The sequence below is a fragment of the Taurulus bubalis genome, assembly GCF_910589615.1.
Source record: "Taurulus bubalis genome assembly, chromosome: 2".
NCBI lineage: Eukaryota > Metazoa > Chordata > Actinopteri > Perciformes > Cottidae > Taurulus > Taurulus bubalis.
Window position 1 is genome coordinate 3888687 of NC_136590.1, and position 14955 is coordinate 3903641.

Consider the following 14955-nt stretch of genomic DNA (forward strand, 5'->3'; position numbering starts at 1 on the left):
GTTGTAAAATAGCTCAAAACTATATTCCACTATATTCCAAGCTACTGCAGCGTGCCGTCATCAGCCCTGAATGTCACGTTGGTTAACGCTGCTTCAAGGCTTTCGTCCTATACAAAGATGGTATCCTTACCTGCGGGGGGCAGAGGTGATCCAGGCAGGTCAGGGGCCCAGACTGCAGCCCCCTCAGCCTCTCTCTGGTTCAGCTCCTCCTGCCAGATAATGGAGCTTGAGTCTGGAACCTTATCCGCCTCTGGGATACCAGAGCCAGTCACTGCTATCTTGGCTGGACCTGGCTCCTGGACATGGACACATGAAACCGTCAAAAACAATGAAACAAGACAAGTGGATTATAAAATCAAGCTGTGTACTGTGTAAGAAGTACTACCTGGGAGGTCGTAGGCTCCACCTTGCGTTTCTTCTTCTGGTTCTGTTTGTTAGTTCGGGGGTATACCACTAGCTGTTCACTCCACCTGGACACAGAGGAGAGTGTTTGTACATGTCCGTGTGCACATCTTATCATCCCCAACCCATCAGCAGACACATCTCGACAACTAACCCATTGATGATCTCTTTATTCTCTCCTCTGATGAAGTACTCCTGGTCCGGGGTGATGATGCACAAGGAGTTCTTCTGACCCGTCTTTGGCTCCGCGTCTATGACATCAGTGCAGAGGTTCATGTTCACTGTGCCCTGAGGCAGCGTGCTTGGCTAGAGGAGACACAACATGACATGTTAGCCAGTGTATTAGCCTATATTATTTAACCTTTCAATTTGATGAAAATAATATTCATTTTGTTCACCCATGACAACATTTTACAACACTAAAAATGTACAGCGCAAAAATAATAGCAAAAAAAGAAAAAAGATACATTTAAACGGTATGCTTGATTAACTGGTTTGTTTCTACCTATGCCCATTACCATGTTTATTTCTATATTGGTGACTGCCCAAATAAACATTTAAATTATTGCTATCACATTTCAAACGCAAACTGAGAAGATAGGAGGGAAAACATTAGGGCTGCAACAACGAATCGATAAAAATTGATAAAATTTTAAAAAGAGTTGGCAACGAATTTAATTATCGATTTGTTGTGTCGTGCGACTATTACGTCACTCAATAAGTCGCGAAGATGTTCAAAACCGGGCACATTATGCACTGCATGTGTATGTGAGTAGGTTGGTAGGTTTTAGAAAAGGGGATCAGCTGTTTCAGTCCTGGGCCACTCCCCGCAACGGCAAGCCATTGTCCCACCAGAGGCTGTCCCACTGGATTGTAGAGGCCACATCTCTGGCTTATAGTTGTAGGGGTGTGCAGCCGCCCCAGAGTTGAGGGCTCATTCTACAAGTAATCCCTGGTTATTTGATAACAGAGGGAGGTGTTTCACCGTCACATCCCTCTTTACATACATCCCTCCGGTTGTATGGAAGTCTAAGAGAAAATGAGCCTACTTCTCACTTGATGTACTACTTCAGTAGACAAACAGCTTCTCTCCCACATGAAAGGATCAGAACGTTAAATAAACACAAATATTGGCAGTCGATTGTTTCTATCGCAATGTAGAACAATGTAGAAGAAGAAAAATACTGTGATATACCGTGAAACCGCCAGAATCTTATAAAATACTGTGATATGAAATTCATGTCACAATTATTAGTGCTACAAATTGTTTATGTGTCACAAACTGTTGTGCCATGGTGTTTAACCCTGTTAAAGAGCATTAGTTGTGGGTTATTAATTGTCGTTATAAAGTTATAACCATGACTAAAGTTATAACCATGACACGCAAGTAGCTCCGACCGCTGCGTCAATACATTTTGCTGCCTGCCAAAGAGCGACAACAGTTGTTACGGCTATGCACGGTATATGAATAAAATAAAATAATAATATATATATGAATGTTGTCCATATCATTCAGCCCTAATGTGTCTGCTTTACTAGCTACGACACAGAAGTGCTTCACTTTTGACACTGAAAAATGATCTTGGTAGTAAAAACATGTTTACACTCACAATATCCTGATGTAACTTTTGTATGACAGAATAATAAACGTATTGTCATTTGAATCTCATTAACATCAAAGCAAAGAAATCCCCTAAACTTCCTCTCCAACCGTCTCCGTGTCTGCTCTGAATCTTGCGGCTCTGTTATCAGGCTTTGCTGCTACAGATGTAAAACAGGTGCCGAGTCCCTTTCCAGCTCCTTTTAAGGCCACTGAACAGAACCCAGATCCAGCTTTATTAAGATATGCCTCTAAACCCCCAGGGGTTGCCAAATATGGCAATAACATTGTGTCCCACCGAAGAACTAAAATGCTGTGGAGGAATGTCCTCCACTATGAAGAAACATCTTGTTTGAGAATAAGTAGGTGTGTGGAGCAATGCAGTGTGGTAAGTGGCATTTGCTTAAATGAGAATGATAACATACATGCAGTACTTTAAGTGTAGAGAAAAACCAAGACTTTATGGACAAATCTATTACCACTAATGGCCCTTTTTGAACGCTTGAAAGGTTCCAGAAAGTATGGAGCATATTTGGTTGACCACGATGTTGCATGCATTGTTAAGGACACATTCACCCACGTTTAGAGTTAGTCGCCTAGTTTAGTTGAGAGCCTGTCAGGTGTGTATCTGGATGGCATACTCTGTCAGCGATTCCACCTGTGTATTGACTCTATGTGACGGCGAGTATCAAGTTAGCAGTAACGTTATAGCTGTGAACGTAGCAGTGCAGTGTACAGTTTATTTGTCTGTGAAAACATGCAAGCCAAGGTCCTGTGCATCTTGCATTTAAAAAACACCTGCCGTGTCCCTTTCATCCTTTCATCCAAGGTGCTTGAGGGATGTTTAGTTCCTGCCGTTACTAAGCAACCAATCCTGCATGCCGATGATGAAGTTGTGGTAATTTAGCATTCTAAACAAATGCACTGACTAGACAAAACAAAGATAAACAGATTTTCAGCACGGTGGCTTTACTGCCTTTCAACTGGATGTAGATCTCATTGGACGGGAAGGGTGAAGCAAGTAAAGCAGTCTGTTGAACACATCATAAAGCTTTGGGTCGCTCTACACTCACATGATTTACTTCTGCTCCATATATTTACCCAAGACTAATATTTACGGAAGAAAGAAAATACATCTTCTAGCTCTTATTTGGTAGTTCCTTGTCACATGACATACACTGCAGCATTCCAAAGGTTTAGCTATTTTGTATCTCATCGCACCCAAAAAAAATATGCGCTTGGGAACACTTGGGAACCCTGACAGTGTCACTCTCTTTTAAGCATGCCTTCCACGCGTCTACACTGAAAACAATGGATTTGAGGGTGCAAAAAATGCAACATAAGAATGGCCCCCAAGTCTAGCTGATCCTGGTTCTTCTAACAGTATAAAAGCTTTTAATGAAATATTATTAAAATCCCCCACCGCAGTCTCTGGAGACCTCTCTACTCTAGTACCTTGATCTGGCACCATCCATTCAAACTATTGACAGACAGGTACTGACAGTCCAACTCGTTCTAACACTGCCGTGTTCGAAATACTCAACAACCGTGGAATCAAAACGGAGCATACAGTTAGTTACGGTGATTAATATGTTAGTGAAATAAATACTTTTTATTTTCTAAAATATAATGTAGGACAGAAGCAGCTCTGTAGCAAATGGGTCCACTTCTGACCCCTGCTTGAGTATGTTCTCTTGGTCACTGACCTTTTAAACCTTAAAGCTTTCAGGGTTGTCTCTCTATCTAAAATAGTTTTCCATGACAATTCATCTCTATCTATCTCTGTGCATTTTTCATCTATATTGTATTAGTATATGCAACAGTGTTATGCAAGCTAAACAGTGGTGTAACGATCCGTACGGATCCCCCTTCACGGTTCGGCACACGTGAACTGCAGATTAATGACACAGTTTAACGTTACCATCAGAGTGTGAAATACATTTTTACTGACGATTGTTATCTTCCAATATTCAGACAAATATGCAATCAAGACATTAGTATAGTTATGCTTTCTAGTCACTGATCTCTGATAATGTTACATTGTAAACAACTAATTTGTGTTTAAATTGACAGGAAGAGAGCTAGTGAAGTGGCTAAAGGCCAATGAACAACGTTTCCGTTCAGTTACATTATGCTGCGTTCAGGCTCTGTTCCCTGAAAACTAGTATTTGGTTAAGGTAAATTATAACGTTATCATGTGTTCACATGTAATCTCGTACAATGTAGTGTTGGTGGGAAACTTGAATAAATCCAGATGTTTGAAGGAGATGGACCAGCTGGTATAGCCAAACAACGAAAGGATATATATCTGCCAATATTGATCATCAATTAGTATCGGTGGCTTAACCAGGGATCTCTTAAAGTTATTTGCTCTTTTTTTTGTACCGATTCGTAAAACTTTGATCCGGGATACTATCCGAACCGTGAGTTTTATAATCCGTCGCACCACTAATGCTGAACTATTCCTCTAACTGTTCAACTATCTGATTATCTGCATTATCTGCATTAGCAGCATCAGCAGGCTGGGTGCTTGCTGTGGCAGGCCGAGTGTGGAATGTCTGTGTCTGGGGGCATAACTGACATTTCCTCTGTGGTTTTTAGGGTCTGCAGCTCCCTTTCTCCTGCTCCCTGTGGTCCCGGCGCTGCAAGCTCACTGCAGTTGACCAAATAAGGGCATTGGAGGAGGAATGCTGCTTTAGATGGGAGAGCATCTTTCCCTCCACTTGTGGTGAAAATAGTTCGGCTTTAAGAGGCCACTGCTACAGATAGCACCATGCAGACTACTGGGTGAAAAATAGCAGACAACGTCATCGGTCCCTGGACCTTGTTCTTCAAGAGGAATCAGATGTCTGAAGCATCAGTTTGGGATAAAACTGTTCGATGCAACCAAGCATACATACCCTGATCCTAAACTGACTAAACACACAGAAACAGCTAAAAGACATGCATCAGTATCATCCTGCCAAAATACATAATGCAACCCTAAATCAAGATCAGGTCATCAATCTTGGATCAAACATATTTAAATAAAAAAATGCAGACCCTAAAGAACAAAAAATTATGAGATGACCTAGATTGTTTGTAAACTGGGGTAAAGCTTCATGTATCTCGAACATGATAGACCGCTGCGGACCTTTAATCAAATCCAAAAGAATTGTTTTGCTTTCAGCCGGCACAAAACATAGACAAAAAGGAGACTTGACTTGAGAGTCCCAGGACAGAGGATGTCATATGTGTACAGATTATAAAGCCATCAGAGGCTAAATTGTGATTTTGGGCTATACAAAATAAACTGAATTGAAACTGACCTTAAGCTCTCCTTGGCTGTGAGCCTGAACCCTGCTGAAGTGTCTTGATGTGGGGACAAAAATAACACTAGGTTTTTCTGCTCGGGCTGTATGACATGAACCCCCTTGTTACGAGAGGTCTGTTGATGAACAGCAATCGAGTGAATATAATGTGATCCACTGAAGAGGGCGTGGTTCCTGTAAATCTGTCCACTGCGTAAAAGCCACATGAGAGGACTGGGTTAATGAATGGAAACCTCAAAACAAATCTGTCCTCCACTGGTGGCTTGAGCCATTGGGTAAACAAGTATGAGCTTTTAAGTGTTCCTATCAGCTCAGAGGTTTTGGAGAGTTCCTCAGGGTCCAGAGCACAAAGCAGTCATTTCCCTGCCCCACTTTCCTGCCTTGTGGAGCACATGAAAAGACCAAAGCACAATGAGGCGGACGATTTTGGAATCACTTTTACAATATGAGGAAAACACACTAGCATTGGTGTCACTGGAAAAGCATTACACAGTGGAAACATGCACAAGCGCAACGCAAAGTTTCCTCCCATTGTCATCACTGGCAACACAAAGAGATTCACCAAATGTGATTCGGCAGGCTAATACCCGGAGACAAAGTCGGGCTACTGCCCTACTCACATTCAGGAAGGAATACACCTCTCCTATGGTAAAGACATGGCAATAAAACCGGTATCTCATTTGGAGGAAGCCAACTCTAGGAATGTAAACGTACTGCGTTTCATCTGCCACAAAGTTCCAACTCTGACAGCCTAAAACTAGAGCCAACTAGACCCTCTAGTTACATTGAACATTAATTGGTGGTTTGAGCTGCTCTTTACACCATGTAGCAGAAGGAGAGGAAGAAGAGGACTGACCAGTAGATAAGATGTATTACTTACCGATTCGTCAAGGGCAAAGCGCAGACAGCCATGTTCGTACAGCACAAAGAATCTCCTCTGCCATTTCTGTCAGGAGAAAAACATGCTATGAGGATAGCCTGATATGTATCACAGTAGGTGGTCTTGTAAGTCACAAAAGCACAGACATATTGCTCGTTCTCAACAGACAGCTAAGCATTAGTGTTAATCCTCACTGTCATTACTTCAGAAGGGGCTGTAGGGATAGTGAATAGCGCTTCAGCCTTGTACAAGCAATCCTACTTGAATAAACTTCTCTTAATTAAGTTGAAGTATCGGCCAGGGATGCACCAATTCAACTTTTTCAGTCTCGATTGCAAAACCTTTCAACTGATACCAAGTACAGATCCAATAACAGTGTTTATTAATACGCTGTATGCCTCACTGTGAGGAATGAATTGGGACATTTGTTTGTGATGAAACATCAGGCTTGACGTAAAACATGGCTTTCCTGACTTGAAACATGTAAGAATTAAATGCATTAATGTTTAATGCAGCAATGAATTGGTCAAAACTTAAACTGAAATTCAAATACTAATATATACATACACATATATACAGGTAAAAGCCAGTAAATTAGAATATTTTTAAAAACTTGATTTATTTCAGTAATTGCATTCAAAAGGTGTAACTTGTACATTATATTTATTTATTGCACACAGACTGATGCATTCAAATGTTTATTTCATTTAATTTTGATGATTTGAAGTGGCAACAAATGAAAATCCAAAATTCCGTATGTCACAAAATTAGAATATTACTTTCCCAGAGTCTGGAGGAGGACAGGAGAGGCACAGGATCCACGTTGCCTGAAGTCTAGTGTAAAGTTTCCACCATCAGTGATGGTTTGGGGTGCCATGTCATCTGCTGGTGTCGGTCCACTCTGTTTCCTGAGATCCAGGGTCAACGCAGCCGTATACCAGCAAGTTTTAGAGCACTTCATGCTTCCTGCTGCTGACCTGCTCTATGGAGATGGAGATTTCAAGTTCCAACAGGACTTGGCGCCTGCACACAGCGCAAAATCTACCCGTGCCTGGTTTACGGACCATGGTATTTCTGTTCTAAATTGGCCAGCCAACTCCCCTGACCTTAGCCCCATAGAAAATCTGTGGGGTATTGTGAAAAGGAAGATGCAGAATGCCAGACCCAAAAACGCAGAAGAGTTGAAGGCCACTATCAGAGCAACCTGGGCTCTCATAACACCTGAGCAGTGCCAGAAACTCATGGACTCCATGCCACGCCGCATTAACGCAGTAATTGAGGCAAAAGGAGCTTCAACCAAGTATTGAGTATTGTACATGCTCATATTTTTCATTTTCATACTTTTCAGTTGGCCAACATTTCTAAAAATCCCTTTTTTGTATCAGCCTTAAGTAATATTCTAATTTTGTGACACACGGAATTTTGGATTTTCATTTGTTGCCACTTCAAATCATCAAAATTAAATGAAATAAACATTTGAATGCATCAGTCTGTGTGCAATGAATAAATATAATGTACAAGTTACACCTTTTGAATGCAATTACTGAAATAAATCAAGTTTTTCAAAATATTCTAATTTACTGGCTTTTACCTGTATATACATAAACATCGACCAAAAGGTTAGTTAGTTTGGTAGATTGTTTCTCTATTCTAACAAAGCTTCTTGGCAATAACTTTTATATCGTTGGAAAGCCTTTTCATTTCCCTTTGAAACGGTGTCACATTTGTGAAGAATATGGTGAGCAGCATGAGGAGGAGGTGCCATCCCACAGCAGTGTTCACCAGGCTGATGAGCAGCATGAGGAGGAGGAGCCTGTATATGGTTCTTCCACACGCTAGTGAGGCTCCGGACTGTTTGGTAAATGAATACATTGTAAAATAGTCAATATGTCTTGTTTCTTCCTTGCTACCGATGGAGTTCAATCATCCAATCCACAAAACAAGAGTCAATAGCAACAGCCGAATCAGCTGTTTGGCATTGGCAGAGAAGATTTGTCAAATTTTTCATGGGGCAACCCACATACTCAGCTGTGCTGCTCATCCCACAAATGCATTCCAACGGTATAAAAGTTATTGCCAAAAAGCAGAACAGAAATAGAAATAATCTACCAAACACACATTTCTGAACTTTTTGTTCACAATATATATATATATATATATATATATATATATATATATATATATATATATATAGTATATATATATATATATATATATATAGATAGATAGTATCAGATAGTATCTGCCCAACATATTATTGGTATGATGATGGTATGATGCATGCTCATACCCGGGATCTCTGCATAGGATTGTCAAAGTCAGTTCCCTCAGGGGCTAAGCACAGCCATCCACCATATATAGGTTTAGCCTGTAAAAGAGAGATGAGTAATCATTAAATCTGGATGAGTGTGAGAGCTAAGGGGGGTGGGAGGGAGGGAAGCAGAGGGCTTATATTTGTATTTAACCTTTAACCAGGAAAACCCCATTGAGATTTAGAATCTCATTAATGGAGGTCCTGGCCAAGATGGCAGTGTAAAAGTATCACATTAACACAGATATATTAATTATTATTTTACATCACCCAAAAGCTATGGCAAAAAAAAAATAAAAAAATATTTGCATCAGCATAGGAATTATCATTCATGCTACTCCACCCTGCCGTTTAAGCACCGCTTTAGAAATGATCTCCCGTACAAACACGCCTGTAAACGAATATCATATGACCATTCACGGACACTGGGCATGCAGGTGCTAGTGTAAACAGGAAGTAGATTGGTTATGCTTGATTCTTCCTCCACTACAAGTTTTAATTTCTGTTCTCATGAGAAAAAAAAAGAGCGGCGCAGAGCAACTGGCCGGCCAGCGTTTCTGAGATTGGAGTGGAACACGAGAAAAGCTGAGGTCGTGATCTTCTCAAAAATAGAAGATCTTTGACAAGTCGAGTCTTGGCCAATCAGCGTCTTCATGTTCCTCAAACTTGTTTTTAATGGAAGTTACTAGTCAGCTTGCTATCACGTTAGCTAACGTATTTGGGTTGTGTATTGTCGTTAAAGTTACTTTATGTTCCGTTACAGTTCAGTCTTGCTTGTAAAAAAACGTAACGTGATGAAACATGCCGTCACCCCCCGGTCTGGTTCAGGTCATGCTGTCACTAGTTAACGTTAAACCGGCACACGGGTAGATCTGGCTGCAGTTTTTTTTTTACTCAAAGTAGAATGAAGCAAATCACGCAGTTAGCCAACAACGTAATAACGCGTAAGAGGCCCAGAATGAAAGAGTTTAAGGAAGAGGACGCTCTATATGTAGCAGTACAGCTTCGCTCTGTCCCAGTATTTCATACATATTGATAAAGCAGGGTATGTAAATGCAGCCTCTGGAGGGATCAATTACAGTAAAAAGGGCTCACATTTGGCAGATGTAAAGCATACATGTGTATGTTTTTAGTGTTAGTCCATTTTATTGTTTTAATTAACAGCTCAGGGATGTTCAAGGAGCAACCTGTTTGTGCACTTTCTGAAGATGTTTTGCATTGTCACTTCTGTTTTTAAATAAAGGGTTGGAAATGAACGCTTTTTTAATTTTTTTTATCCGATTCATCGAAAAAATAATCAACCGATTAATCGATTATTAAAATAATCGTTAGTTGCAGCCCTATTTAAAACAGAAACGTATAGTGAGAATGTATCCTCAGTGTCAGTAGGTTTTTCCTGCATAGTATTATAGGATATATATATTTAGACTGTTTCTTTGCCAAAGACTAATTGACTTCAACAATTTCTACGTCTAAACATTCTACCCCTCTCTTAGATCCTATCCTGACTAGGCTGCTCAAAGAAGTTGTACCTTTAGTTAGCACCTCTTTACTAGGTATTATCAATGGGTCTTTACTAACAGGTCATGTACCACAGTCCTTCAAAGTAGCTGTAATTAAACTCTTGAACCAGTACTGAAAAATAAATTCCTCTCATTGAGTAGAGTTGGATAGCAGACTAAAGGAACTTTTAGAGCAGTTATTTTTAATGTGAAAGATGGTTATATTAAAGCTTGTTTCATAAATGTGTCCTCAATTTGTGCACATTCAAGATATAAATGATTTGAACTCCCTTTTGAATGTCGTGGCAGTTATTTTATTATAATAAAGATTTTATGTTTTTAAAAAGTTGTGAAGCATGAACTTGGCTTAAGGAGGAACGTTTTCACTTAATTGCTATGATGAGTGAGGAAACATGGGATAACATGAGCTGCCTTCCAAACTTCCAGTATTCAGGTAGAGAGCACGTCAACAGCGTGACGAAGAATATACGTGTTCAGAGAGGTTTTCAAGCCATTTCTATTTGCGTTGCCTTTAAAACAGCAGGCCTGGAGATATAGAATGCTGATTTAGGGTATTTAGCATACTTGTAGTGTCTGTAATGATTTTATTATCCAGCTTAATTGACTGTGGTAGCACACGGTTACTGGTGACTTAAAACACTGACTTAACAACCTTCTAAAGGCAAAGGGGTTATTCAAAATGACAGACATTTCTTGAACATAAAAGTCTGATTTAGCTTTACGTTTTTGGGAGATATACAAGTTTCTTAGGTAGCTAGAATCTATCTAATCCGAGTGACTTCTGGATTGTCCTGCAGTTTCCCTGGCAGAACTACGCTCATGATCGATATCTGAAAGTCAAGACAGACTTTTGGGGTCCAGATATTGCGTCCATTCTTACAGTGCATTTAGCAACCACACACAACCACTAAGTGACCTGTTGGTGTCACCAACTCTGTTTGATGAGCGCCTCTCTTTCCTGTTTACCCATGGCAGAAGAGATGAGTGGGCCTAGGACAAACACCAATTGACCAATTGGTTGCATACTCAAAACACACTAGATACACGATTCACATGATTCACCTTCTGGACTTGTTCTACCACAAACGCCCTCAGTCCAACTGAGACAGGAAAGTTCTAAAGACATGGAACATCAACATAGAGCCTCCTGCCATTGGGCAGCAGGTAGACTCCTGCAAACAGCTGCTCTTTGCTCTCCAATAAGGATGGCAGTAGCTCTGCTCTAAGGGCTAACCATTAGCAAGCGTCCTCTATCAACACTCTTTCACAAACTTTCCCACTGGAAGGGAGAAGAATCAGATTATTAGTCTACTATTCTAACACTGACGCTGTAACTGCGCCATGCCACCACATGCCTGCCATAAAGCTGTATGTGTCTTGCTTTAACTTGCGTGGACGTGTCTATGAAGGCAGCTTTCATAAAACCATTAAAAAGATGAGTTAGTAACATAAATCAAATCAGTCTGGTAACTTGGCTCATGTTCGGACGTCCTGCAAAGAGACAGAGCACTTTAAACAGACGAGAGGGAGAAAACGGGGAGCAGCTGTGTGCGTTAAGTGTCACCCAAAGCTTTGTCAGTCCAATGAGGGCTGAGCAGATCAGTCCTGGTGGAGTGGAGTGCAACAAAATGTCAGAATCAGAACCGTTTTTTTGACAAGTATGTATCACATACAAGGGATTTGTCATGATGGGTGGTGCAAAACATTAAACAATAAACACAGTGCAAGAAATAGGAACATATTACATTTACAATAGAAAGATTAAGATGAAGTGCATTTTTTACTGTTGTTGTTTTTCACTGGTTTTAAAAGTAACTTTCTGAACTTACCAGACTCTTCTAGCTGTTCTATTATTTGCCTTTATCCACTCGGGCAATATATCCACATTACTGATGATTATTTATCAAATAGCTCATTCTGCTCAAAGCAGCATATTATACATCATTAAAATATGTCCCCTGAAACCTTTTTTTTAATCAAAACAAATAATGGTTTATTTCCTAGTCTATTGAATTTTGTGTTTTAACGCAAACAACTACTATAGATGACAGCAACAAAGTTAAAGGATAACATTTGAAAACGTTGACCTTTTTAATTTACTTGTTAATAGGCCTATATTTTCCCTCTTGGAGTAAGTTGGCTATCAAGCCCTGCAAAGGCTAAAATGAAACAATAAACATAATTTCATGAATGACTACACAGTATAGTACTGATAGCATAGTGATGCATTATGGTGACATTTAAAATGAGCTCTCCTGGCTGGCGAGAACTCAACTATCGGCAATAAGATGGCCGTGTCTTGAAAAGCTATGCTTCCCTACTGGAAACTAATATATGTGACAACTGTTTACAGTGTTTACTGTTCTGAACAGCTTTCTTCAAAAGCTCGGTTTTTAGAGTAGAAAATACCTGCTTAGTGTGGAGCAAAAAATTGAGAGAACTAATATGTGCATAGGAATGTTCTTACTTTGCGCACAAAATAACTGTGCTTGCAAAATTACGGTCTGACATATGACACTTGCGCACCAGCTAATTCTGTTGTTACCACTGTGCGTTAGTGAATCTAAATCATTGTATATAGACAGGCACGTGTCCACTGTTTGCAATTGGCAGAGTGTGCCTTCTTTTCTCTATCTAACTCATTTTAGTTAAGGGGCCACATTCTGACCATTTTGATCTCAAACGGGCCAGACCAGTAAAATCATAGCATAATAATGCATACATAACAACAATATTTCTCTATGTTTAAATCATTGGTGAAGGTTTTTGGATGATAAACCCTATTTTAAAAAGGTCTTTCTACAATAAACTAGAAACATAAAGACCAACAATTCAGACATCAGCCTCGCGGTCAACAATACAGTGAAATGTCCCGGTCCAGCGCTTCACTGAGAGCGCTAAAAATGTAGTTTTTTTTTGCTGTAGTGGTGTCTGTCGCTTTAACACTACTTGTCATCATTCACACCCATCACACACTGATGACAGGAGCTACAATGCCACCTGCCCATCAGAACTCAAACTAACCATTCATACAGATTCATACACCACAGGAACAGCCTGCGGGAGAATTTAGGGTTAAGTGCCTTGCCCAAGGACACAATGACTAGCGGAGCCGGGGATCGAACTGCCGATCGTCTGATTAAAGGACGACCCTGCTCTACCACTGAGCCAGTCGTAAAGGAACTTCATTAACCGATGCTCACGAAAAAAACTCCATTGTAAGCTAGGACTGGGACACTCTCATATGTTTTAAGACATAAATTGATGAGGATGACAGGGCCCTGATTTCATAGTTATTTAATACATTTGGCCAATGCATTAATAATTGAACTGTTTTAAGTATTGTTGTCTATTAAAGCCTATTAATTAATGTGGTTTTAGTTTAGTTTAAATTTTACAGAGTTAGAACAAATTCAGATGAAAGAATTTGGATTAATCCTGGATATGTGCGTGAAAGGTTTAGCACATATTTGTGCATAAGCACTGCTTGTAAATAAAGCCCATTGTGTTTTCAAAGTTGACACGGTTCTAGTTTTAATATCAGTCATATATATATATATATATATATATATATATATATATATATATATATATATACACACATACATACATACATACATACATACATACAGAGACTGATATATGCACAATTCCTGCTGTACTCATATGTTTCACAGAATTAACAAACAGTCCGATGTCACAAGAAAACTTAGGAAATGATAAAGAGCTGTGATCATTGCATTGCACATTGTTAGCATGTCTGTAACAGTGCATTAATCATTGTGATTTTTCAACAACAATATAAAACCAGTCTTCATAAACACAATACAACCGTAACAATAACTATCACCTAAATAATGCATAATAATGCTCACTATGTCAAAAATAGTAACAGTAACTGAATGACAAAACATACTTGTGGCATTTTAATGCAGTCTTATACAAATAAGACAAACACATATAAGAATGGCATAACTGTTATAAAAAAATAAAAAATAAAAAAAAAACACTCGGCCTGGGTTTGTACCGAGGCCAACGTAACAGCAGTGGCTAGGATTAGATTACCCATAACCCTTTGCTGCATGGCCCCCTTCAATCTCTCTCTGTCCCACTTTCCTGACCACCTTTCAAATAAAAAGGCAAAAAGCAAAATAAAAATAACACATTGGCTTCTGATTGGAGTGACTGCTGACTTCTTCGCAGGTTTTCATAGATCGTGGTTATACCCGGCTGTGGCCCTACCTGACACACAACGTTACCACTATAAGTAGTGCACACAGTTGTGTTACTATTACTGCTAATGCTACTATTATTATTCAATTTCATCGACTGCTGCTATAAATATTAGTAGTCATCATTGTTCTATTATTATTCTGCAATTATTGGTGCTTCTACTGTTAGTACTACTCAGTTTGTATCTTTTCTGTCATATGGATCTATGTTATCATTTTGTCATGCTATACACATGACATTGTAGACCTCTTTCCATCGAGGGAGAGGGGTTCCTCCTCTGTGGCTCTCCCTGAGGTTTCTTCATTTTGTTTGCCAGTTAAAGTGTTTTTTTTAGCGTTTTGCTTTTTCTGATGGCTCCTGAGACAGAGGATGTTGTATACTGTACAGATTGTAAAGCTCTCTGAAGCAAATTTGTGACTTTGGGCTGTATGATACGATACAATACTAAAGGGATCAGAACGGAACTGGACTGTTAAGAGACCAGGATTACACACGCTTAACACAGAATTATTCTCCATGATAACTGATGTGCCACTACTTTCATGAAACCGAGTAATGGCTTATTTAAGTCAGGATAAGAGTTTGTTTTTTTTAAGCCCTCAGAGAGAGGATCCATGTGAGTGGCATTCCACTATCACAAAAGTGATCCTAAATACAAAAGGTCATTACAGAAACACCGTATTAGGCAGGGGCAG

At 39.7% G+C, this 14955-nt stretch overlaps 1 protein-coding gene across 1 annotated transcript in view; it reads right to left on the minus strand.

Moving 5' to 3' along the window:
* The window catches only part of LOC306732787 (myosin phosphatase Rho interacting protein), a gene marked incomplete at its 5' end in the record, with an annotated part of 41895 nt that overhangs the window by 24866 nt on the left and 2074 nt on the right, over window positions 1-14955 (minus strand). The window contains 5 exons of the mRNA XM_079213950.1: window positions 131-296; window positions 386-470; window positions 557-708; window positions 6194-6259; window positions 8484-8561. Coding sequence (XP_079070076.1) covers window positions 131-296; window positions 386-470; window positions 557-708; window positions 6194-6259; window positions 8484-8561 — 547 coding nt within the window. The remainder of the gene's footprint in view (window positions 1-130; window positions 297-385; window positions 471-556; window positions 709-6193; window positions 6260-8483; window positions 8562-14955) is intronic.